A 26,554-nucleotide genomic window follows, 5' to 3' on the forward strand; every position below is an offset into this window, starting at 1 on the left:
ATATTACATTACTCATGAAGGAAATCTACGTAGCACCCACTTACTATAATCAAGATCCTCCAGCTAAAATAACAACTACATTAACATTACATTTCCCATTAAAACTTTCAAAAACATCTGAAATGCAACATCAGTCTAGGAAAACAATTATCCTTTTTTCAGTATCAAAAAGCACTGCAAGGTGATCACTGCACTTCTGTATGGATGCTGCATACTTCCCATCAGTATGAAGAGGTTTACCTCTAGAAGCCATGGTTTTAGTTTTCTGTCCAGCAGAATATCAAATCCCAGGACTTCAAAGCAGACACTGTCACTTCCTGGTGCTTGCCCTGGCCTGCACATACGGTAAGCGTGAAGAACATGCGGCTCTGCCACTATCAGAGTCTTCACCACCAGCTCCTGCAGGGATTTGGTTCAGAAAAATTCATCAGGAGAGAAAATACCGGCACATACTGAACTGCAGTGTTTCATGCTTTTAATATTTTAAATTTCATACACATATCTACTAGAAAAAAGATTTAAAATACCAAATAAATAGTCTATAGTAACCAAACTATTCCTATGTAGTACCATATATAACTTTCTATAGTTCTGGATTATTGTTATGTTTTTCATGGTACATACAAACCTTGAGACTTAAATAAGTTAAATTATAAAAGCAAATTGGTAACATAGTATAGTATAGCCAATCTTCATCCATTTCATTTTGCAGTATAATTTTTGATAAGTGTTCTCAGAATCATACAAACAGCTTTAAGCTCTAACAATCTTAAGCCTATTCTTCATCTAAAGTCACCTGTAACTACTTCAGTGGTTCTTGATTAAGTACAAAGATAGATGCAACACTGACAACAATTTTGTAAATTCACCTTATATACTACAATAAAGTCTCTAAGAATTTAAATGGCATGATTCCTTTGTATCATATTACTTACGTGAATAACTGTTTGAAAGGACTTTTGATCCTCAGAAAAATGCTAACATTTCATTTGTAATCAGACTATGAATTTACTCTTTTAAAAAACATAATAATAGTTTATTATAACAATAATGTGACATCCATTGCTGAGAATTTGGGTTAATAATGTTTTAAAAATCATTCTGAATTGCAGTAAAACAGATGGCAGAAGCAATTAATTTTATAAAAATACACAAAATAAAATAAAGTGCTTTAGTCTATCTTACTGAAATATCACTCCAGAATTTGGAGACATCAAGATTATTTGTTTCTAGAAACTCAGTAAACCATTTTATGGAGCGCTTGCTTCCTTTGTCTTCTGTTTCATCCCGTTCAAAGTGTTCATTATGTTTATTGACAGAGTAGTTAGTCAGATGCATATACAATTGACTCTAAAAAAAGGAAGAAAATTTATTTTAAAAATTAAAAAAAATTCTAAAATAGTAAATTCAAAATAATGTAAAGAAAAATTGACATTCAATCAATAAAAACATAATCAAACAGCTCATATTTGCAAATACATTATGTGCAGATTTAGTGTTTCTGATTCTGCATTTCTACTTAAGCCAGTTGCAGTAAACTGATCCACCACTCCTCATCTGGTTAGATACTATATCTGCCATTTTTTACAGGTCTCTATATAAACAACAACCTAAAAAAGTAAAGAGCAATTATCATAACTTTGAGAATGATTACATCCCACAAGAAGAAAACAATAAAGTCAGTATTTTGAAGTGCTACTTTAAAAGTGCTAGAAGACACTCTGGCATCTGCTTCATAGACAATCCCACATTTCAGTTTTCACTGTAGCTTATTTATGACAAGTGTTCTCATGATAGTGATACTTTAAAATATCTTTTACATATAAACTCATCTGCCATGCTGATATCTGCCAAAATTGCTCATTTTTAACTGGCTGGTAGCCATACATCAGAGGGAGGTAAATTTCAAAACATACGTTACGTAAATGACTGAGTGCTACAGTTCCTTTATGGAGCAAAATGTCACCAGCAATAGACTCATGTTATCAGTTGAATTTAAAGAAAGCCTTCCTCTACCAAGGCCAATTTATAAATCATGATCTGTATATTTACATTATTTCCCAGAGATTAATTCACCTTTTCACTTACACTATGGTGATGCCTGTCCTCATCACAGTGATAGTTCTCTGTCATGTTTGATTACATACATGACAGTAGATGATATTCTAAGGTGACCATAAGCCTTCTGTTCCAATTCATCTTTAATAGATAACACAAGCCTTATGTTGTCATTTCTCTTACTCCACTTTCTTATCTTTAAAAAACTACATGAAATTACCAAAAACAATCCATTTAATTGCAAACAAGTTAACAGTTTATTGTAGTAACACTAGCAATGAATTTCTCTCATGGCTTCATTACTCCTTTAAGAATCATTCTGAAATCTATTGGTTTTGAGTCATCATTTCATGAAATTCAAATTATTTCAGAAAAAAGTAATTATGTTTTAAAATTCCCAAAAAAAAAAAAAAAAAAGTGTTTGGGCATCTGAACTGATAGTCCAAAGTTATTTGGAATAATGTCAATGTGGAAATATGTCATCCAAAGAACAATGTCATTAGTCACAAGCAGGTTATTTCACACAATCGACAACCTCTAGCGTGAGCAGTTCTGAGAACACAGAAACAACTGCCTGCTCTGTTTATCCTCTCAGAGCATATTTCTGTGCTGCTAATGCCGAGATTAGCAGCAATACACAAATATTAGAAGCAAACTATTCCAAATATAGTACTGGAACACTTCCAAATATAGCATTTGTACTCGGCCTCAAATTGTACCTGCATTTTTCAAAGGCACACCAAGAGATGGTCAAAATTGTAAGTTTGATGTAGGCAAAAAAGCTCTGTGGTGTTTTCTGTTATATAATCACATGGGAGCCGCTCTAAAAGCAATGGAGTACAGAGTGAGGTGTAACAAACCTAATCTACTCATACCTTCCAATGCTGCAAATCTACTTCTTTCTTAGACATCTGCATTTTAGTCTGAGCAAAGAGGTTTACACAGGGCAACATGCTATAAAGTGGAACAAGAGGAGGAAATTGTGCAAAATCTTTAGCATGACCCTTACCATTTCTTGGTTTTCTTTGTGTTTATAGGCAGCCCTACTGGTTCACCCTAAAGCTGCCAAGTACATACTCCTGTCCCTGCTGAAGCAGTCACTGACAAACAGCAGCAGCAGCAGATTCCCTCCTCTTCAGGGACTGCAGTGAGCACTGGGCCCTTGCAGTTCTCTCCTTCCTGCCTATGTTCCCAACACAATGGCAGGAGCCTCAGCAAAGACTCCAAACTTCATGGATGCTAAGCAATGATCCAGCAAGAGATAAACCTTATTAGCCCCTGCCAGCCCAGCCTCAGTCTCAGATGAACATAAAAACAATGTACCTGTTCTTGCAGTGATTTGATTTTACTTTTTGGGTTGTTATCTTTTGCTTTCCTCTATAATATATTTAAACTCTTTAGCATACATACATGCAAAGTCATATAAAATTTTATATGTGAGCAATAATGTGGCTATACTTGTGATTTTAATAGAAAACCATGTGTTAAGTATCTTTCACATAAAATTTTTTCTCTTCAATGACAATGCAGAAGTCTATCCAGATTAACTCAAGTCCTAGTTTATTTAATTTTACCACTTGCAAACACTACATAGGTTAAAGTCTACACCATAAGCAATAAATTGGAATGAACTCCAACTTACCAAATTTGAGTCACTGGGGGGGTGATACTTTTCCGTGCCCATTCTCACCAGTCCATCATGATATAAAAATATTTTTAATGGATCACAGGAGGTTACAAGAATATACACACGTAAATCAAACTTGTAGCCTTCCATAAGAAATGGTTTTTCAAGATATTCCTGAACAATTAAGTGATCCTGAGCTTGTAACTTTTCTCCATTTCTTATTAAAGAGATCCTGGTAAAAACAAGAGTTATTTTAAAACTTGGACATTACTGTTTGAAATAAATTATCGCGGTCACCCAGCCAAGTAGTGAGGCTAAATTCTACCTAGAAAAAGAGAAATATCTGATTTTTAGGGCACAGAAAAAGTTCCAATTCCTTACAAGGCTTTTGGTTTCCTGTGCTTTATTGTGATTCACTAGATGAAAAAAGGCAATGAGCCATTTCAAAGTAACTTTCTGCTTGCTTTGATTCAACAATTTGTAATAATGGGTTTGCTCTACACTTAGAAATTGTTTGGCAGAACGACCAGTCTCCAGCTTCTGTGATTATTCCTCATGCAGCTCTAAAAATAGACTTCCAGTCTTTGTCACAACTTCTGCCCGAGGCACAGGCTGCAAAGAACTTTCAGTGCTAACCTGAGGTGATGAAGTTTGCAAAGCAGGACACTGGTCTGTGTGACTGAGGATGGCATAGATTAAGCTCAGTATTTCTGTATTTCCAGTTCCATCACACCAGAATGAAAAAAGGTTAATATATGAACTGTGAACTTCCAATCTCTAACCACACGGATTTTAAATAACTGTAAAAGCTAGTATTTTCAGTATACAATTATTAACCTAAAATTCTCAGAACCTTAATGCTACCTTAATCTTATTCTCTATTATTTGTTATACATTTCAGAGGTTTGGTACTGAATACTCCTAATAGAGTGAAGTACTTTGCAGAAATTTCTCTGAACTATGCTGGTACCTTTCCCTTTAGCTTATCTTAGCCCTTATCAAGAGGACTGAAAAATGAAGAAATTGAGACGTTTAGGAGCTTTACTTTTCTAGTAATTCTGACATATGCTGGAAAACTAAGAGCTTTACTATATGGTATAATTCAAATTGATATTAAAAGCAATAAAAGCTAAAACAAAAATATCTAAAAAAAAACCCCTTAAAATACAATTGCAATATTTATGTCATTAGATTTTTATTGTGCAGCCCTGTCACAAATAAAACTTCTTCAACTCAACTGCAGGTTGCAGTCTCTTCAGGGGTGTGCCCTGCTTCCAAGAGTGCACATCCAGTCCCCAACAGCATCTCCTCTGCCTCTCCTAAACCTTGTGGCTGCTGCTCTCAAACACGTTTCTCCTGTGACTGGCTGCATTTTGGGAACTCAATGGGATGTTTGAGCTGGTTTTAAACTGTGAAAGATCCTGACCTCCCACACACATCCCTGCAGCCTCCAGCCACCAAGACCCTGCCATTTATGCCCAATACAATCTCACCCTATAAATCTAAGCACAGCAGAAAAATTCACAATAAAGTAACTGTGTTCATAATAATTATTTGAGTTTATTTAAGGCTTGTGAAGCCTTCACCCAATACACTGACTTTCACATAACTCCAAATACAATCTTCTTATTAATACACAGCTACTGTTAATGTTCTAAGTAGCACTGGATTTCACCTTTAACAGGTAAGAAGACTGAAGTTAAATCAAAACTCACCCATGTCCCATTGCACCATTAGCTGGTTTGACTATGAAGGTTTTCTGTCTACGTTTCTTCTTCAGTTCTTTTACATAGTTCTGAAACTGTGTGTATTCTGAAGGAAAGATCCATGTTCGAGGAATGAAACTGTACTCCTGAGGCTGGCTCTTGATCATTCTGCACAAAAAAGGTAATTGAGTTAAAAGCTTTTGACTACTTTGATGTTTCAATCCTCAAGATTAAAAAGGACTCATGACAATTTGACAAGGGAGCTTTTTCAGCAAAATTCTGTAATATGAAAGCAAACTTCTGCATTTCTTTAAGAATAGTTAGAGCTCTATTACATATTCATACGAGTGTGGATGTGTTATATTCAAAAGCAGACTATCTTGAGCATTTCTGCTTATGTGCTTATTATGTTACTGGTATCCATCTCGTTTCTTGGCATCCATCTCACTCCTGTTATAATTTTTGGCCATTTATTCAGATGACTTAATGTAATTTCTACTCTCAGAAATATTGAACTTATAACAAACAATGGATTTTTTTTTTTTTGTGGGGGGGGTGGTATTTGTGAAGTATTTTAATTTTCATTTTAGTAGATGTCTGGGGAGCTATGAGGATCAACAGACACAAAAAAGAGGTGTTGGGATATTTGAAGTTTCTTCTTGGGTGAAAAAAAGATTGAATTTAAAATTAAAAAGCAATTGGAAGTAACTAAGGAAGAGTTTTTGTTCCTTTTGAAAGAATTTTGAAAATAAGGAATTGTAGTAAATAGACTTTGACACAGGCCAAGCAACTCATTCATTTCCTATACAGAACAAATCACACAAGCTTTGATTTGTCATTGGTCCCAGTATATTTGGATTAAGATTCTAAGAGCCCCTAATTTTATCAAAAGAAAGCAAAGACATTCAAAACAACATCAAGCAAGGACAGAGTAGGGTGAAGGGCAGAACAGAAGAACTAAAATAAAAATAGGGACCCAAACTCTGACTCTGGGAAAGGATGCAGCAAGGTCCTGATCTCCCTGCTTTAATAACTGTGGCAGGTATAGAATGAGTGTATCTCATTCTATACCTCTGTCATTTGTGAAGAAAATGGAAGAAGAATGGTAAAGAATTCAGGCAGTAGAAGTTTCCATCTCCCAGAGCTGTGTATGTGGCAGACAGGCAGTTACACCCACACCACGCTGCCGGTATGGCTGAGGCACACACGGGTTGCTTTATCGCTGGTTAGCAGCCAAGGAATAGCAGCAATGGGAACTCGGTGATGCACACTGGCATCATAGGTCCCAACAGGATAAATTTAGTCTTTGCTGAGTTCCATACTGGTGCAGCTAGCTCATTTCATGTACTCAAGAGTACCTGAAACTTCCTTCATACAGAAACTCATACGAAATTAGTTCAGGTAACTCACAACTACTCTGTAGCATAGAGTGGACATGTCTAAAATAGAAATACCCACAACAAACAGAAAGGAATTGGAAGCTTAAAAAAAATTTAAGTGATACAGGAAGTTCCCCAACTTTGATTTTTTTTTTTTAATGTCACTATGGTGAAGTTTAATACTTTTTAATTAAATACAGATTTACATATATTTCTCCTTTTGTATTGAAAACTAATAGCATCAGCATAGCTAATGTATAAAAAAAGCAATATAAATTCCATTTTTCATTTCTACCATGAGCTTACATAATACTCTTGGGCAGATACTTTTCCTTTAAGTGGCTAAAATACTAATGGAAAAAACAGAGCTTTTTTTCAGCCACATGTGTAGGGCTAGGACGGTAGCCAAGCCCTGCTGGTATAATGGATACACTGTCACCAAACAGTGGCCAGCAACCCAACAAACACTGCAGAAACCACAATAGCTACAGCAGTACAGCATGAGGTTCAGTGCTTCTGCAGCTTCATTGTAACTATTATTCTTACAAATCTAGTTCAATGAAAGCCACTAAATATTCAGGAAAACTTTTTGAAAACAGAAGTAGATATTTGAATTTCTGATTCATTTGTATTGTTAAACTACTCTCCATCTACTCTGTCTTTTTGAATGTTATTACTTTGCCAGCTGAGTACCTTATCTAGGCAGAAATTATCCTATTTTTAGGCAAAAAGCAATTTCTGTGTTAGTTTGAATCCCTCTCCAGATTATTTATCATATGCATAGTGTTACATGCTAGAGACCTGTCATTTAACTTACTCAAGGGTTTCAATATACATATTCCCTACTCATTGAATATAGATTCAAGCTATTCCTGATATATTGATATTATTTCGTGACTGAAAGTATAACAGTTCTGTATGCCTTATCTGTTTAATGCATACAAACACTTAATATTATGAAGTGGAATACTTCACCATTGTTTATAGGTTCTGAGGCTCACTAAAACTTTCAAAAAAAATAATTCAGCTCTGTTCTTTCCCTGCAAGGCCCTATTCAGAAAAGGCTTAGGAACATCATTAAGTAGCCTGTGAAATGAAGGCCTATTCCATTACAATTGCCCTATTTTTCAGCACATGGGCTGTCCACTACTATGAGTAACCACTTTTTCACTGTGCTGTTCTATCCTCTAGCTTTTGATGTCCTTATCAGGAGGTCTGAGAAATAAACAGCAAATTATTGTTCTTCTTAGTACTATTTTAGCTCACAAATGTGGTCAGACTGTGCTCTTGAACTCAAAGTGCTTTCTGTTCAAAAGAATCTATGGTGTTGAACAAAACATAGCTCACTACAGGCACAACCTTCAGTCTAAAAATGTAGATTCCACTGCCTAAATTTCAAAATACTCTGACTTTTCAGATATGAAAATTTAGTGGGTATGTGTGGATGAGAATTATTCTTGGCCCATTCCCAGTTCATTAACCTTTTAAATATAATCAACAAAGATGCTGGAAAAGACAATATTGCATAGATGGATCTGTGCCCCTTGCCACTCATCCTGTGCACCTTCTCCCGCATTTACTGAATTAATTTTGTAACCACACTGATCCTTCGCATGAGAAGCTCTCATCTAAGAGAGCTTTCACAACCGTCTCTTAAGATCTAGTTGGCCCTACGATGGCACTCCTTTTATTGTTTTTTTTCTGTGTTCTTATTATTATCCTTGAAAATTATGTTTATGCCTGGGGTTTTTTTTCTCAATTACATTCCTCTTTCCATCTGTTCCATTATTCTGTGTTCCTATACTTTCTTTGCTGAGTTGTTTTCTTTCATATTATACATGTTATGTATTACACTGTTCCCTTCCACCTTTCTGCATGTGAAAACCACATGGTCCTGTGATCCAGAGTGCCTGGATATTACCTGAAAAAAAGAACTCTTGAAGTGCCTTATCTCCTGAATAGCATTTTCCTCTCAAAGAAAGGTAGATTTGTTCTTTCACTTTATTCCCAACAACTTGCATAAGGGTGTAAGGATGAAATCAGTACAACAACAAACACGGAAGTGAAAGAGAAGTCTACTCTCTATCAATTCTCAAGATAGTTTCATTATCTCTCAGTGATGGTAAACAGTAGAGCCAGTAATGGGAATAGAAAAGATGGCATGCTGCAGTAAACAAGACAAGAGAATTAGTGTTTCTACACATCCAAATTTTAAGACAGAACAAGAGCCTGTTCAAAATCCTGATTCTACAGGAAAAAGCCTGCTCAACCATGTATCAGAACTGACTTACGATCTCACCAGCAATCTCAAGGCATATAATTTTGATTTTTATAAAGTATGAATACTAAGTATTTAATTGTGAAGGCCAGTTTAAGAACCCAATTGATTAAGCCCTGCTATATCTACTAAGTGAAGTCACAACATAGATGTTTGACCCAGAGTTATAGCATAAGAGAAATTATTGCCATCTTAACTATATGTGCAATCTCAGCACTGAGTAACTTTAAACTGCATTTTGAACTCAGAATTCAGTTGGCTGAGAGAAGTATCATCAGACTGTATTTGAAAGAATGAGTGCATGATAACAAGAGCCTTTTGTCCATTTTCCGTATTTTTTTTCAAAGATCACAGAACTGCAGCAATACACTGTGTACCAAGCTGACGGACTGTTTCAAGACCTCTCCAAACAGCTGTTTGCCTCCATGTGCTATCTGTTTTTACTTTCACTCTGAGAGGGGCAGTGAAAAGTGCTGGTGCAGCACCACTGACACAGGGGAGCTCTAGTCCACATGTAGGACATGGAGACACCCCAGCAATGCACACAATTTTGCATCATAATAGTTGCATACATTCTACATATTATGTGTTCTACTTACAGAACAGAAAAGGAAAGAGAAAGAAATTGAAAGAGAAAGAGGGGGAAAAGATATCACATTAATTACATTCATATGAAAACAAATTCTGTTCTGTTAGCAGTTAAGTTGTGTAAGTCAGGTCGAGGGCCAAAAGATTAGCTCTATTAATAATTGCTCTACAAACTAATTCAGATTAGAATAAAATATTGACATATATTTACCCTCAAAGCTTTCCTTACTAGGCTATCAGATCATTATTTAATATTGTTCTCTTACAGGTATTACTCACAGAGTCTCAGCTAGGATAACTCCTCAGAACCCAGTTATTCCACTAGAGTGAGGGGAATTTGTAATTAGACAAATGAGCCTCACTGACTAATTTCTTATATAAACAGTAAGATGCTTCATATTTTTAAAATTCGATATACACAAAAACATAGCCATTAACTATTTTAAACAAGTACTATCACAGAATTGGTCAGGTTAGAAGGGACTTCAGTGGGTCCTCTGGTCCAGTGTTCCAGATGAAGCAGGGTTATCCTAGAGCACACTGCACAGACTAGTCCAGATGCCCTATCCAGTCACATACAGTTCTTTTATTCTGTTCTGCTATTATGGGATACATACGTGGGTGTGTTATGTATTAGGCTTATTGTACAATAATTCAAGACTCACCTCCATTCTGCAGTGTTTAGACAGAGAAGTGAACCCACATAATACTCCACTGAAATCAATTGAAGAAGTCAAGTAGCCCACTCCAATACTACAGATCCAGGACCAAAGCTAAAGTTATTAAAGAACTTTTAAAATTATTCTTGGTCCTCTCCTAGATTTTAGTAAAAATAAACAAGCCTCAAAAGCAATAGTTCTGTATATTACTGCATTAAATACCACCGCTGGAAAACTTATTAATATTAAAAGAAATATTACTTAGTCATGTTCCTTGCCAGGAAATCCTTTCTGCATATCTCTCCCATTCCTGGAAAATGGTTAATTCTCTGAGGAAGTAGATAAAAAAAAAGAAAATTAATTTAAACTTTTTCGTTTTTCTGGCATACCTAATTACAATAATTTAAAACATTCAACTGCATGCTCAGGCAAACACAAGTACTGTTACATCTAAATTATTTAAGATAATATCTTACACCATACTACCTATTCTTAACAATGCTCAAGATGCTGCAAGCTGTATTTTCTTCCATCCATATAAGTGCCTATTGATTTAATTTGATACACAAGACTATCATACTTTTATTCACAAAGCTATCTAGAAACAAAGAACTCAAACACAAGATAATGGTAAAAAAACCAAAATATTTATTCACAGGACTTTGGAGAGAGAGCTCTGATTCTTAACTTACTGCTTCAAAGCTTATGAGAAACTTATAAATGATGTTTTGTATCTTCTTTAAATTGATCATTCACAACACCCAACTGGCAGAAAAAAGCATGAAAGAACAGCCCCAAATATTTATACATCAGATTCCAAGTGGTAAGAACAAACAACTCTGGAAAAAGAGAGTAAGATTTTAAGCTATGCAGTGGTACAGCCTTAATGCAGCCTGTTTGGTTGTGGTTTGTGTGGGGTTTTATTCCCCTCCACACAAATGGAACTGAGCAGTTACTGACAATTACTGAACATTTCAGAGTAAAGCAGTTTATGGAAACGTGTCAAAAATCTTAACTGTCAGTGCACCTGATAGTTCCGCAGCTCAGCAATCTTCTCCTGCTGCACAGCACAATCACTCCAGATCAGATTTGCTGTTTCATCCTCATCACGTGTTTTCACAAATCCCATCTCTTGTATTACTACACGCACTATGGAGAAATCACACTCTTAGGGACTATTTTGAATCTCTAAAATAGATTAATTTTCAACATTTTAAAAATCAATTAAGATTTTAAAAGGTTCCAATATAGAACCCTTTGTCTGAGAACAATGTTAGCATGGCAAGCTATTTATCTTGCAATATTTCCATCAGTCTATTGCAAACCTGCCATTACAATGTTACAGCACCTTATAGCGAGGCAGGAATCAGCACAACCACTGATGGGAACTACAGAGAGCTTCAAGGTATTCCCCAATCAGCCAGCAAAAATCCTCTTGTACAGCAATGAGATTTAACCTTGGTTATGCCATAAGTTAATTTTAAAACAGTGATGACTATAAGTGTTGCTGCAGATAGGGACAAAAATGCCTCCTTAGAGAAGGTATAGTGTTGTAAAAGCAAATGCATGCATTATTTTAATTAAAAAAAAAAAGAGACTGATTACATGCCACGCGTAACTGATTCTAAGAAAAAATATTTTAGCACTGAACATGAAAATACAAAACATAAATGGATTTTACTGAGAAGCCTCTGTATAATAATTAGAGTATTTAACATTGAATTTACACTGCTCATCTTTCAAGGCTTTAAGTAAAATTCCAAACACATATATAACATGTATTTAGAAGGCTCTTCCACAGCCTTCTTGATCACTTAAGTTTTTACGTTTCAAGGTAACAAGTGGGAATCAATATGAGTAACAAACAGGGATTAAGAGATGCACAGTATCCAATGCTATGAATTAAATGTTACAAGAAAACCCCAGGTTTCTTATAAAAGAAACTCTTTCAGAAATGTCTCACTGTCAGCTTGATGCAGAGTCCATTACTTCACTCCATTAATCAGTAACTCTCTCACATTAAACATTATTAGGATGAAAGCAAAATATGCAGCTTCCTACCAATTTCATATTTTGTGCCAGCAATATTGGCAGTGATGACTCCATTCTTTTTCTTCTTTCTGACTTTTCTTTTAATTGTGCTCTGATAGGGTAGTTCCGAACTCAAAGTCAGAGGAGTAGTTCCATGGTTATCTTTGAAAAATAATGTTGTAACTATCAACATTTTTATATCTCAAGTAACATATACAAATTAACTAAAAATACAAACAGTACTCCATAACAATTTATAGGTACAAGCATACTGAATAATTCATAGAGTATATTAAAAATCCAAGATTAGCATACCTCCCTCATTAGGAAAGGATGGCATTATAACCTAGGATAGTGCAGAAATAGAGTTCAAATCCTGCTCCAACTTCCTCAGTAAATGGTGAAACTGCCAAAGCCAAATTACTTAAAACTCCAGTCATGCCATTTCAGTCTCTGGTTGTAGAAAATATTAGTTCTGGAATGGTTAGATACCTGTGTTAAAAAAATGTAAGAGAGACTTTATCATAGACAAATCCTGAAAAAAAAAGGTAATTAGCAGGTAACTAAATATGAAAACACTTTTAATTGCATATATAAAGAATTGCTTATTTTAGAAGATGGATCAAGCTATTGTAAATACATAACTTTATTGCAGTTCAATTATTTTCTTTCTGGAAAAAACAATTTTGCAGTGATAATTTTCAAAATGAAACTATATTACCTCTTTTTCTGATTTTCATTTGGGTATGGGACATTTTGGACATGAAAATAGGTAACACTGAATTCAATCAATCATGTCACTTTCTATCTCCATAAAGTTTAACGAATTTAGAGTTTTATATCTTAAAACATATTTTAAGTAAAGAATTAAATCAGACACACTGTGTGATAGGTTTTCAGTACCAAATGGGAAATAACTGAAATCACAGCAATAATGTGTTTCCTCTTTTTCACTTTTCGATTTTTTGTAAACCAATTGTCCAATAACCATGTGGTAACATGGTTGCAGTTTCATGACTACTTCAGAACACAACAGATTCAATTTGAAGACATTTTGAGTTGACAAACATTTAAATTTTCAGTTTTTAAAGTGAATATTTATTTGCATAAAATGCTATTCTTTTACATCTACAGTCACACAAAATTTCTTTTTTCTTTTTTTCCCTCATGAATACAGCATTACATGAAAAAACACATATATAAAGAAGTTTTTTAGGTCCAGCTTAAGCACATAAGAACAATGGGTTAAAGTATTAGGGAAAAAACCTTGGGAATACATCACTTCTAAACACACTGCTACATGACTTTGGGCATGCAGCACTATTATACCAAAGAGCGTAAGGAAATAAATGCTGTCTTTGGCAGGCTGCCTCAAACAAATCTACAAGTTTCAAAACATATATAATATGTTACTGATCTTTACAAGCTTTGATTTCTTTTCTGCATTTATATGTGTAGCTAAAGTTTCTCACACTAGCTTTAAATCAGTTTATATTGATGCTTTTGGTGATTGCAAGACTTATTTAAAATAGCTTATAGAGAGCACAAGGGATTTCTTCTATAAACAGCAGAAAATTACAGCAAAGTCAAATTCAGTCATGACTTACGATGCAAAATATATGCGGTCATAAGACTGGACAAGAGGCACATTAACAAAATTACTAAAACATTACATACAAATTCACATTTTTTTCTTATTCTGTGTGCGTACACACAACAGAGGAGAGATGTATGTTCTGGACAAGTCACCCGTCTTTTAAGAAAATACAAAAGCGGATATTTTGAGCTCCTAGATCTAACTCCCTTTCAAGACAGACATTTACCCTTAGCAGCCCAGTAATGCAAAAGCATAAAAAGAACAGATTATGGATCTTTTATGACTGTCACAAATACACCAGGAGTCAAATTCTGCTTTGTAACAAGACAAATCTCTCTTATGTCCATTTAGTGCCCCTGTGTATTTATCCACAAAGAATGGGAGATGTTTTATACACAGATACAATGTCAGACAGCACAGCAGTAACACCCAGCCATTTTGAAGTTTGAATGTTTTGGATGACATTATCTGAGAAGGTGGCCTGAAAGTCCTCGAGCCCACTGGCATACTAAAATTAGACACAGAGTTGGGAAAGCAAAGCATTTGTCCTCCTTAAAACCACTGTGAAGGAAAAGCAGTGCTGGGCACAGTGACTCACTGGCTATTCCATGTTATCTGTTTCTCAGGCTAAGAATACTGCCAGAGTACAAGACATGTTTAGTTCCTGGGAATAATACTGAAGTACGTCTGTTAGCCAATTAAAGACTTCTACGAATGTACAAAAATGCATGGCAGTTGTTTCTTTGCTGTACTGACTAAAAACTTGTAATAATTTTGGAAGAATATTAAGAAGACTAACATTCCCTGTGAGAAATGCCTTTACTAACACAGCATGCCTTACAGGCTATGCTATGCTAATAAAAAGAGAGCAGCTCATAGAACTTTCATTCATCTTAAAATCACAGAAAATTATCTGCTCAAAGTTACTATAACACACTGTGTTCTGAAGGTGGACCTTAAAATTCCAACCTGCACCACACTGCTGAAATACTGCCTTTCTTTAGATAGACACTATTCCATTCTTCTCAAAAGAATACTCTTCAGGGTCTAAATAGCACGTACCAATACCCAAGGTCTGTGACCAGTCAACTTTTAAGCACACATACATGAGTCGATGGTAAAGATTTATGGCCACCTTTACAGTGTTCTAAGGACAATTAGTAGTTCAGCCATATGGAAAAAAGTAATGGGACTGTACTCTGTACTCAAGCTTACTTTAGGATTTTAACTTTTCAAAAGCACCATTCCATACCGATAAATATTCATATTCTGACCTAAGCTTGTATGTAATAATTAAAAATTGTTTTGCAACTCCTTGACTTCTCTTCAGTAGTCCATCTTCAGCCAAGCATTTCACTGAATACCAAAACACCAGCAGTTATAAACCATTAGTTTTCCAAAATATTTTACCAAGGATGCAGTCCTTCCCTTTGCTCCTTTCCAAAGGGCAAATAAGGTCCAGTGAAATGGGACAGTCTCAGCTCTTTTTCCCAGCATGTCAAGTGACAGATGAGAGACCCAGCATCTCATCTGGGGGAATACATTACCCAAGCAGTGAATTGCTGCTGTGAATTGCAGGCTCAGCCATGGGAGCAGTAGACTTGCCCCTGTTTAGACCCCCTGCTTTGTGCATCCCCAGTGCAGTAGCATGAGATGTTCCAATTCTGCAGCAAGAAAACCTAACATCACCCTGCTGAGGAAGCTGCAACCTTCCCAGGTAAACTGCAACTGTTCCTCTAACTGCCCTTAGATGACCAACTCTTTAAGCAGAAGAATGGATCACTTGGGAGAGACAGGTATATACCTCTCAGAGCAATAGCTGGAAGGAGGACAGCACAGTAGGACAGGCAACATGGCAGTGCACAGGCCCTGGCAGCCACAAGTTCCTACATCTCTTTTTTAATTCTATACAGCAGAAATCATCCCAAAGTTACTTTGTTCTCTGACCCAGGTCCTCCCCAGGCATCTTCTTCTAGCTCACATCTTCTGAGTTGTTATTATTGCCAAAACCTACTCCCAGGTCACAGCTGAAGGAGAAGACTTGCAGCACAGACTGCTCTGCAGGCAGCCTTTGCCAGTTACAGGCCAAAGCTGACTGCAGGATTCACCCAGAGCACGCACAGTAACAGCAGCAGCATTGTCAGGTAATAACGACATCAAATTCTGAGTCAGTTCTCATACCTGTGACAAGTTTTTGCTTATAAAATAAGCATAACCTATAACCCACATTCAGCTACAATAATGCAGAAGCATATCTCGCTCATAATCTACCTGAGAGAGTTGTTTCTAAGAGATTGCTTTTAATAACATAAGAAAAAGAATTCTATTTTCAAACTGGGACTTTTGGAGCAAGTCAGCTGTCAGAAATCTCTGAATTCACACTCTGGCAGAAAAGGATTGCAGTTCCTGCTGCATATGACATTTCCCTCCTGAAATCCTGAAACATATAAATTAGTGAAGGTTTTTTGCTCAACCATACAGATTCAAGGATAGCTGAACAAAAATGGTTAACATATAAATGGAGAAAGACTTGTGAAGAAGAAATGAAAGTATCTTCATCAGGTTAGCACACTCTTACATAAAAAAGCACTTTGACTAAAAGTGCTTTACAGAGAAAGAAAAAGATGAGATGTTATCTTTACAGCTGCCTGGCAAAGGTGTGAGAGTGACAATAGGAGAGATACATTTCTGTCCTAGAAAAGCACAGAAGACAAAAAAGGAAAAAAAAAAAAAGAAAAAAAAAAGAAAGTATCTTTTTTCCTCCAGGGACAGGAGAGCAGGAGAGGCAGGATACTCTTGCTGGAGGGGGAAGTGTTGCACATGGACAGAGTACATAGCAGATGTTCAAGTCCATTTAAAGGAACAGTGCCTCAGTAAAGAGCAGGGGCCAGTTGAAAGAAGTGGTTTCATAGTTAATAGAATGATTCTTTGACAAGTTGTAACATATTCTAGAAACTCAAAAATTAGTAGTATTTCATGCTGTTACACAAATTAAGTGTATCATAAGTTAGTAAATTGCCCTGAAAAAATACTCTTCTGGCCTGGATTATATGCAGGTATTTTTTAACAAATCCCTCTCTAATTTCCTTGGTTTTTTTTTCCCTCTGGACTACTCACAATAATATTTTAGAACAGATTTTCAAACTAGCAGACTGCTTTCCACTGAGCCCATTAGTGCAATGTACTCAGTGCTGTCACAAGTGCCTGGAAATGCAGAGGAGCTGGAAGGAAACCCACAAAGCTCCTGACATAAGGAGCTTTCACAGTGAAATGGAGACACACTGGAGATACAGTTACAGAACTGGACAGATGACCACAGGGACGGAAGGACAACATCACAGTGCTGCAATCCCCACTCTTCACTTAGCTGGAAAATCAAATTAACAAAAATTTCACAGAAACAGGTAACAGAAAGATGTGAACATACTCTTCAGAGGATTGACCTAGCAAACATAGGAGTTCTGGGGTCTTTTCAACCTAATATTTAAGTCAAAATTACTCTTAGATCTTGGAGTGTGGAAGTCTGGACACACCATAGTGAGGGGTGTGTTATTTATTACAGTTATGCCAACCTATAATCTACTGTTGATCTGGTACTAAGATATAAAATGCAGATTCAAAATGAGATTAAGAAATCAACAGAAATTATAATAGAGGAAAATGCCTTTTTCAGGACCATGCTCAGCAAGATACCAACAATTTTCAGTAATGAAACTGCAGAACTAAAAGCCTCCTACCCTTCCATGATTTTTTAGTATATGGTCTTATAAAAAGTATGTTGAAGTGTTCCTGCTACAAACAAGCATAGCAACCAGTTTTATTGTTACATGTTCAAAGAACAATTTGGTGGCAAGTTCTCACTCTTACAGAGAAATTCTATATGCAAAAAGCAGTCTTCATTTTGAGACTTGATGTGTCAAAGTGACAAGCTTGTTTTTAAAAGGCTATCTGTCAGCTGGCTTAAAATTGCATGTAATTAGGGCTTGGTTCAAAATATTCTGAAGTCAAATGAAGTCTATTAATTTAAACATCTTTCATTCCCACCATCAAAGAGATGAGACATTTATTCAGCAGTTCTTTCAGACAAAGAGAATGTACAGAGTTCTCAGGTGTTTGATTTGCTAAATGGACAGGTACAAGCTACAAAGGAATCCAAACAGCATGATTTACACAACTTTTTTCAAATCATGCAGTTCTGTAAAACAACTGTCAGAACTAGTTTATCCGAATGGCCAGCATTTCCATTTCCCTAAGCCACCAAACCAAATGACCAAGCCAAGCTACAGTGCATTTTTTTAAATAGCTGCAGTCCAGCCAGGAAAAGACCTTTCAGTGCCAGCTCCAAGGCTCAGCAACACACAGTGGGCACAGGGCCTTGGGAGCTTTGCAGTGTTAGTTCACAGATTTCACTTTGGTCTTCACCTGACTTTGCACTTCACAGTTTTGGATTGAATTTTTTTATTGTTTAATATCACAAAACATCTATGAAATTATAGATATAGAATGCCTGATTCAGAAAACAGGAAATGGATTAGAAGCTGTTAAAATGGTGGAAGTTTCACATCACAGTTTCACAGGCATTAATCACTTCCTATTCACAAAATACAGAGACGAAAACTGTGCATAGAAACAATTTTTTTTAATGTCAGTGTTGTCTTGAAGTAATACTGCTTCTTTTTTCATTCATCCATTTTCCAAAATGAAACTTCAAAACAGTGGCCAAATTTAAATCAATGTCATATCTTTCAAATCTGAAGATTGATTTTCTGTGTAAAAAATGACCTCCAAAGTGACTTTCATAGCAGAGCATACAATGTGACTATCTGTTAGCTCATTCTCACCCTTCAAAAGCCCTTTCTAATGTGATAACATATTTGAGACTGTTAGCAAATTGAGTACTATAGAGTTTCATAGTTATGGTTTGAATATTGAACAAGGACCATCAAAGAAAGTGAAGCCAAATTAGAAAAGCACAGAAAGGTCAAGGTTTGAAACTTTTACTGCTCAGTAAAACACTGAAAATATATTAATTGACAAGGAGAAAATAATCTGCATGACTTAAAAATCAATAATTCAAAAATAAAATGCTGTGAACTTTTAATAAACATTATTTAGCATTCACAATGGCAAGGAAAAATATTGATTAAATAGCTCAAACAAGCAAGTGTAACAATGCTTTTATACAGTAAAATCTAAATTTCAGAAAATATCTCTGTCACTTGCTGCTAAAAAATACCAGCTTTCATGTTTTAATCTCTGCCAGCAAAAAGCAGACACAATGCATAGATCTTGTATTACTGTTCTCTACTTCACTAAGCGTCAATAACACCATAAATCTGAGAGGAGGACGTTTCACTAACTCTGGAACACAAAGTATTCCTAGACCTGATCACAGTAAATTCCTCTGAACACTGCAATGGAAGCTGATCTCTATTTATTATAGAATCATCACATACAACCATTTTTTAATATTTCATATATATATACATATATGTGTGTGTGTGTGTGTGTGTGTGTGTGTGTGTGTGTGTGAAATGGTTTTATATAAATATATACAATCATTCCACCTTCATTTGAAACAGCATTGGTGTGCTGTAGGCATTCCCACATTTCCAGCCTAGAGATGCACACACCATTAGAGCCTCAGCCACATCAGCTGAGTGGCCAGATAGCCATGGCCACAGCAGGGCTGGAGCCCTGCCACCTCAAATGAAGCATTCCCCTGAAGCAAACAGCACAAGGACATTTGTTTGCTTTTGTTGTTTGTGTTGAGGACAAGGCCAGGAAGCCACACTCACTGATGGGCTCACACACACTAATGGCCAACACTCTGTGGTGAGACAGCCATGGCCTGAATGAATGAAACAGAGAGAGCAACTTTCCATAATGATTCTGCTTCGCAGTAATATTGAAGTGTGACATTAACATCGTGGGTGTGGTAGGGGGAAAGGTAAACAAGAGAGAGTTAGAAGAGGAATTCAAGTTGTGGCACCTGTGGGATAATTTCTGCTCTTACTTTGACTTCGCAGTGTGCCATCCATGCTCTTCATTACAGCATGCACACACCAACAGCTACCACACAGTGCTTCAAATTGTGTACACCAAATACTAATCACTGCTGGAATTATACTACTTCTTTTTTCTATCATTCACTTCTCATAAGATTTATATCTCTAGTAAGAGCTAGAGGCCTTAGGGATCTACAAGATAGGACAATTTAACATTTTACATATATCAGCAGAGCTGTCAGCATAAAAAGCACTAATCCTTTAATGAAGCTGATATGTTTGCAGTGATTCATTATATTATAAATAGACCCTGGGGGGAGATTTGCTAAGGATCTTGGGGAAGAAAAAAAAAGAGAAAAAGATATCTTTAGACCATTCCCCATCACACATCAAATTTTTCCTCCCTTGCTTCAAGCTGGTAGCTTTGGCTTAGTGTGAAAACCACCTCAAGCTCAGGAACACAAGAACACAAATATGGTTAAATTAACTTCTACAGAGTTGTATGTATCACAAGAGCCACACTTCAGCCCTGTGTTGGTCTGCATCGTTTCATCTCATATTTTACAAGCCTGCGATTCATAGATTCATTTCAGCATCACTAGACATGGGCTGCAATCCTCACACACAGCCCACGACAACTCTGATTGAAGATTACATCATCCTAATTCACATGCTGCCACATAACATTGTTTTCTAGTTTAACAACAAGGGTGACACTCCCACAGCAGTCTGAAATTTAAATTGGCAGACATTGGCCTGTAGTTTCAGCATTGGATATGCAAATGTTAAGACAGTAATCAGGTCTTGAATAAATCACCACAAAGAAGTTTCTTGCAATCACAAAAAGCATGTCTTCAAAGGCTTCTTGACCATGAAAGTACAAGAAAGCTGCTCTTACATGATCACCAAGTTCTTTATCACATTATCTTGACATTTCCAAATATGAAAGCATTTGCCCAGCTCCACTGGCAATACCTGTATGCTTGTAAGAGTGTTGGTAAATCTCAAACATTTTAATGACTGTCATATAATTCTATTCTGTAAAGAACAAGTGACAGTCAGAAATATTCACAGTTGGCCTGCAATATCACTGAGACTACTGCAGCCAACACTCAGTGCTAGTAAGAGTTTGCAAACAGCTGATAAATGAACCAGAAACCCCAGCAGCTATAAAACATTTCACAAAAACATGCTTCCCTCCCCACAGCTTAGTACTTGGGGCTCAGTGGGGTACCACTGATTTGAAAACATTTTTGCACATAAAAACAGGAGAACATAAAGCAGTTTCAAAAGGATGTGAGCACTCAGAAGCTTATTTAAATGAATTGACCTGATTTATAGAAATTCCCTTAAAAGGCTGGATTGGCTCCAAACCCTCTGTGTCACACTATTTTATCCATTGTAGGGGATCTAAATAGAGTGACTATCCTCATCAGCAGTGAGACAAGACTCCATTATCCTACTACAGGAGTATTTTGTGTAAATACTGCTCACCTGTAGTGAAATACAGCATGTAGTCACAAAGCCTAGAAAAATAACATCTTAAATATTGATCCTAAATGTAATACTTTGAATGCCCAAAATAACAAAATAAGATAGAAAAGTGAAGTGTACCAGACTTTATACACACTAGCTTTAATTTTTACTTAAAGAATGAGAGTAGCCTACAAAAAGCAATTTCCTGGGATTTGCTTGAACTCATAGGATCAAGATAATGTACTTTCTGAATAAGTACAGTATTACTGAGGTAACCCTGTAGTATTCAGTAGTTTATTTATTGAGTAATCATGCACCATCTCTGAGCTGCAGAGCCCATACTGACAGTAGCACCAGAGCTTTTTAATGTACTTTCAAATAGTTCCAAAACCTGAGGAAAAAATTGCCCTAGCATAACTATTGCCTCCATTGCTTTAATCACAGCAGAAGCAGTGCTCCAAGTTTGGAACAGTATCACAGTTAGTTCTGTCCTTATCCATCTTGGTCAAGTCCCAAAAAGCTACACTTAAAAGTAAGAGGTTCTGGCATGTGTGTTAGCTTCTTTTTTCTTCTTTTTTCTTTTTTTTTTTAATAAAAAAAAGTTGGTTAAGATTAAGCGCTAAGAGATATACTTGAAAACTATTTTGAAATAAAAGTCCTCAACAAGAGGCTGGAGCAGTGGTATATTCCATTCATTTAGGAAGGCTCAATTTTATTTTCCATTGCTTTAATCTTATATTTCTTAAAGGTTCATTCATAATGAAAAAGAAATGTATAAACTTACATAGTCAAATGCATGCTGGCTGCAAAGCTAACTGCTTTTCAAATATTCGAAATAAACAAATATTAATTTCTTATTATGTTATAGCAAGATACATCACTGCCAGCCAAAATAAAACATGACTGGGAACTGAGCCACATACTATTTTTTTTAATCATATTATCCTAGGCAGAAAATTACGAAGTTTATTATTTTGTGCTTCTGACTCTCTCAGACATATCATACCCTTCACACTATAGAAAATTATATGCAACCAGAGAGTAGCATATTTGCCTTATAACCACAGATAAGGAAAAAAGGAAATGCACCAAACTTAGTCAAAGGCATTTTTAATTCCAAAGGTATGGAAAAAGTACAACACACCTAATAACCAAAACAATAAATCTTTCAGAAAAAGTTTCACGCAAAGTGTCAATACAAATGGGAATGGAGACGATCACAACTGACATACCAAATAGGAAAAAAAGGACAATAAACTGGCATTCATAGTTGGCTATTGATGCAGGACTCTGAATATTACTTCACAAATATGAAACTCCTTCTTAATTTTTTTAGCTCCTTTGATTGCTCAAAGGAAGAAAAAGCTTTGAAAACTTTCCTAGTCCCATCATTGTGAAGATATGTACAAAAATCACAAGTTTTTCTCAATCTAAATGAAATCAACCATACAGGATTTTCTCTGTAACTTAGTGAAGTAAATATAGATATTTCTATTGACTTTTATGGACTTTATATCATGATGTTTCAGTTCCAGGACAGACTTGCTGATGACACAATTCAGAATTGTAATTAAGGCTCTGGTCTCATCCACGTCAAAACTAGAGTCCATTTAAATCAAACTTTCATCACAGTAGAAATTACAGTTCAAGCTTACTGAGCTGCCTCCAAATTTCTCTCTTTCTTGACAAAGATTACAAGCTTCAAGTATCACTTTCAGAATTGCTTGGCTGTCTAGAGGTAGCTCTCTGAATCTAGCTCTCTGTTGTAAGGAAAGATAAACTGCAAGCTCAAGGATGGATGAGAAAAAGCATTAAAAATATAGAAAATAACAAGAATCCTGGAAAAAGAACTCATTGCAAAATATATGTGGTGGACAGAATGCATGAGCATGCAAACTGAAGGCAATGGATTTCAATTAACATAATCTGCAGTAGAGTCATAGTGAAAAAAATACACAAACAAACAAACCAAACCTTTGCAGCAGCATGTGGCAGGGTGATATACCAAATTCTTCTGCATACAATTACTGATAGTGCAAAACATTTATTTATCATGGATTTAGCTGACACGATTACATACTGCAGAATACACAGTCATACCAGGACCTCCCACTGATATAGAAACAGATTTAAAATAATTCTGCAGTAGAAGCAGCAAAATGAAATCACTTACCGTTAGTATTGCATTGCTGGAACTATCTGAGGAGTCAGCTCTCTAGAAACAGGTTTTTCTATCAATAATTGACAGCTGATATAGTTTCAGGCAGTAATACACCAGGGAAAGACCGGCTGCAGCAGCAGCTCCTTCCCATTTAGCCTATCTCTAGCACTTTTTAGATCTCTTTCTTAACCCTTTCTAGGTATTTTCTCCCTGTGTTTTGGGTGGCAAAACAAAGGCATGATATATGCTATAAGAAAAGAATGCATTATTTCCCACTTTACTTAGTGACAAGAGTTGTGGGAAGAAAGTCAGCAGGATTTAAACATAACAATAAGCTACAAAGAAGTACAATCTAAAAACAGAAAATGACTCCGTGACTGGAAAGAGATATAACAGGGATATGAGCTACTGTAACCAGGACAATAGTTTCTCCAAACGTAGAATTAAGAGGTCAAGATCACAATAACACAAGACACTCGGATAGAAGAAGGCTAAAGTTAATAGTTTGCAATAAGAAAAAAGATACTAATTCTCTTCCAAACCTACCTGGTTTCAGTGAGGCCAGCATTACAATCTTACAGACCAATTTTTAAACCAAATGAAATATTAAGTGTAGTAATGGAAAGAGAAAAGGTACATCCTTTACTGGAATCGCTGTTTCTGTAGTATTCTGAAACAATTACTATTCCTCAAATGAGGTTATTTTCTTTTGCAATGTCAATTTATACTAATAAGAAATTGTTTTCTGACATCACTTCAAAATATGGCTTTTCTTTGTCATATTATTCTTTTACATTAAGAAAACATTGGTCTGATTTGACAGCTCAGTACATTTTAATGGACAGTAGACCACAAAGGATATCTGACAATAAAAGGTTTGGAAAGTTCAAATGGATTACTCTTCCTCCACAGAAAAAAAAATAAACAGCCAACAACCATGGAAGAAAACTGGAGATATCAAGTGCACTCTTTTCTTTTGCACTAGTTTTATAGGAGTCAGGCCCATCTTGTGCCAGACAAGACTGACTGCACCACTACTGCCAAACCTATCCTACAAGGACGTGATGCTTTAAGTTTTAGCTTTCATATTATCCAGACTCTGTACTGCTTTAGTATATAACTCTGAACCTCATATAGAGTGTTAGCAAGTTCTCCTCACAGTTTAGTTAAATAAAATAATTCTTTTCCAGCCCAAAAAGTATAAACAACAGGGAATTGAGAAGAGCAATCTGGAAGGATGAGACTCCATAACCAGAAGCTGTAATTGGACAATTAACCGCAAGATGTAAATGGACCAGAACTTATAAAAGTGTGAAAACGTGTGTCCCGTCATGCATCTTGGGTGTAGCCTCGGCCAGGCTCTTGTACTGCCCAAGGTGTGTCCTTTGAAGGCCTTTTAATAAATACCTACTTTATTCCTTTAACACTGTCTGGCCTCTCTTCTAGGTAGCCTCTCAAGACATCAGATGAAGTATTAGGGATAGATTCTAGTGAGATGGGAAAGGATATATTCACATCAACTGTTGGGAGTCCTACTAGCCCAAATGCCAGCCTTTGGAAATAAAATGCAGGTAGAATGCAGGTGGGTAGCAAAGTGTGCAAAGGCTACAGTGTATGCAAAAGACATTTCCCCTTACTTCCTAACCTCTTAATTTGCAAATGATAGGAGCAGAAGCTCTCTCTGAACAACAGAGAATGTCTCTTGCTTGCCTATCCAAGAGAAGGATTAAGGCCTCTACTTCAGTCATGACTGTCCAGGTACATCTTCCAAAATTGAAGAAATTACTTCATGGACTTCAAAACAAAAGGAAATTATAGGAGAAAACTTAGTGCAGCCAACTGAGACACAACTTTATGTGGAAGAATAGAACAGGAGTGAAATCTGGACATCTCTCCGAAGTCTATTCCCACAGATGACTTTTCCCCATGCCTCCTCATACAGTCTGGTTCCAGGTGTCTTACACCCAGCTGTTGCAGAAAGTCAACTTCAACTGTCCCATTAATCTATTATCCTCTAACAACTGGGATTGTATTATGTATGCATATCCCATGACTGAGACTTTTTATTTATCAATTAAACTAAATGGTGTGTTGATTATCTGTGTCAGACCTTCCCAAACACATATTCACAAAAATAAATCTTCTTTTTTATTTTCATTTCTAATAAATTTTATTTCATTTTCTCATAAAATATCAAATATGTGCTCATATTCCTGAGTGTTGCCTTTGGCAAAAAGGCCACAATGTCCTTTCATTTTTTTCTTCATACCTAGAGGCAACAGAACAAAGTAATATATAGGCTTTTTTAATTGATTGCTTGGGGTCATTAATGGCATCATTTCTCAGCTGGTGTCCAGACTTTCAAATCTAACTCTGTATTGTTCCCTTTCTTGTCTTCTATTTCTGCACTTGTGGATGCTGCTTTGGGTCAATATCTGTCACTGTCTAAGCTGAGTTGCCAACTAAGCACCACGCCTCCACTCACTGCCTTCCCCACCACCTCAATCTCCCAGCATGGGTGAGAGAATCAGAATCAAAGAAAAGTCCTGGGTTGAGATAAAGACAATTTTATGGGGAAAGCAAGAGCTGAATACACAGGAAAAGTAAACAAGGAATTCATTAACCACTTCCCATGGGTAGGCAGACACTGAACAATCTCCAGAAAACCACGGCTGCATCATGAGTAACAGTTCTTTGGGAAGACAAAAGACATCACTCCAAACATCCCCCCCTTCCTCCTTCTTCACCTCTCTTTCTTGCTCTGGGATACCCCTTTGGTGGGCTGGGATCTGCTTTCCCAGCTGTGTCCCCTCTCAATTTCCCACACATCCCCAGTCTCCTCGCCTGCATGGCAGTACAGGAAGCAGAAAAGGCCTTGGCTCTATGTAAGCCCTGCTCAGCAGTAACAAAAACATCTCTTATCAACACATTTTTCAGCACAAATGCAAAATGTAGCCCCACTCTATGTACTATGTGCAGAAAATTA

At 36.3% G+C, this 26,554-nt stretch overlaps 1 protein-coding gene across 8 annotated transcripts in view; it reads right to left on the reverse strand.

The window, feature by feature from the left end:
- Positions 1–26,554, reverse strand: part of TTLL7 (tubulin tyrosine ligase like 7) — a 64,493-nt gene that overhangs the window by 32,362 nt on the left and 5,577 nt on the right. For 5 of the 8 annotated variants that reach the window (XR_001123030.5, XM_012575240.5, XM_012575241.5 and 2 more), the window contains 8 exons: positions 12,642–12,818; positions 12,357–12,488; positions 11,323–11,444; positions 10,557–10,624; positions 5,401–5,559; positions 3,701–3,917; positions 1,186–1,350; positions 241–399 (listed from right to left, as the gene is read on the reverse strand). Coding sequence is in view for 7 of the 8 variants with exons in the window: in XM_012575240.5 (XP_012430694.3) it covers positions 241–399; positions 1,186–1,350; positions 3,701–3,917; positions 5,401–5,559; positions 10,557–10,624; positions 11,323–11,444; positions 12,357–12,488; positions 12,642–12,666 (1,047 nt within the window). In the remaining variant the exon portion in view is untranslated. Of the gene's footprint in view, positions 1–240; positions 400–1,185; positions 1,351–3,700; positions 3,918–5,400; positions 5,560–10,556; positions 10,625–10,987; positions 11,135–11,322; positions 11,445–12,356; positions 12,489–12,641; positions 12,819–23,580; positions 24,065–26,554 lie in introns of those variants that run through there. The other 3 variants (XM_030279060.4, XM_030279062.4, XM_030279063.4) reach the window with 3 other exon arrangements.

Source organism: Taeniopygia guttata, chromosome 8, assembly GCF_048771995.1.
Source record: "Taeniopygia guttata chromosome 8, bTaeGut7.mat, whole genome shotgun sequence".
Classification (NCBI taxonomy): Eukaryota; Metazoa; Chordata; class Aves; order Passeriformes; family Estrildidae; genus Taeniopygia; species Taeniopygia guttata.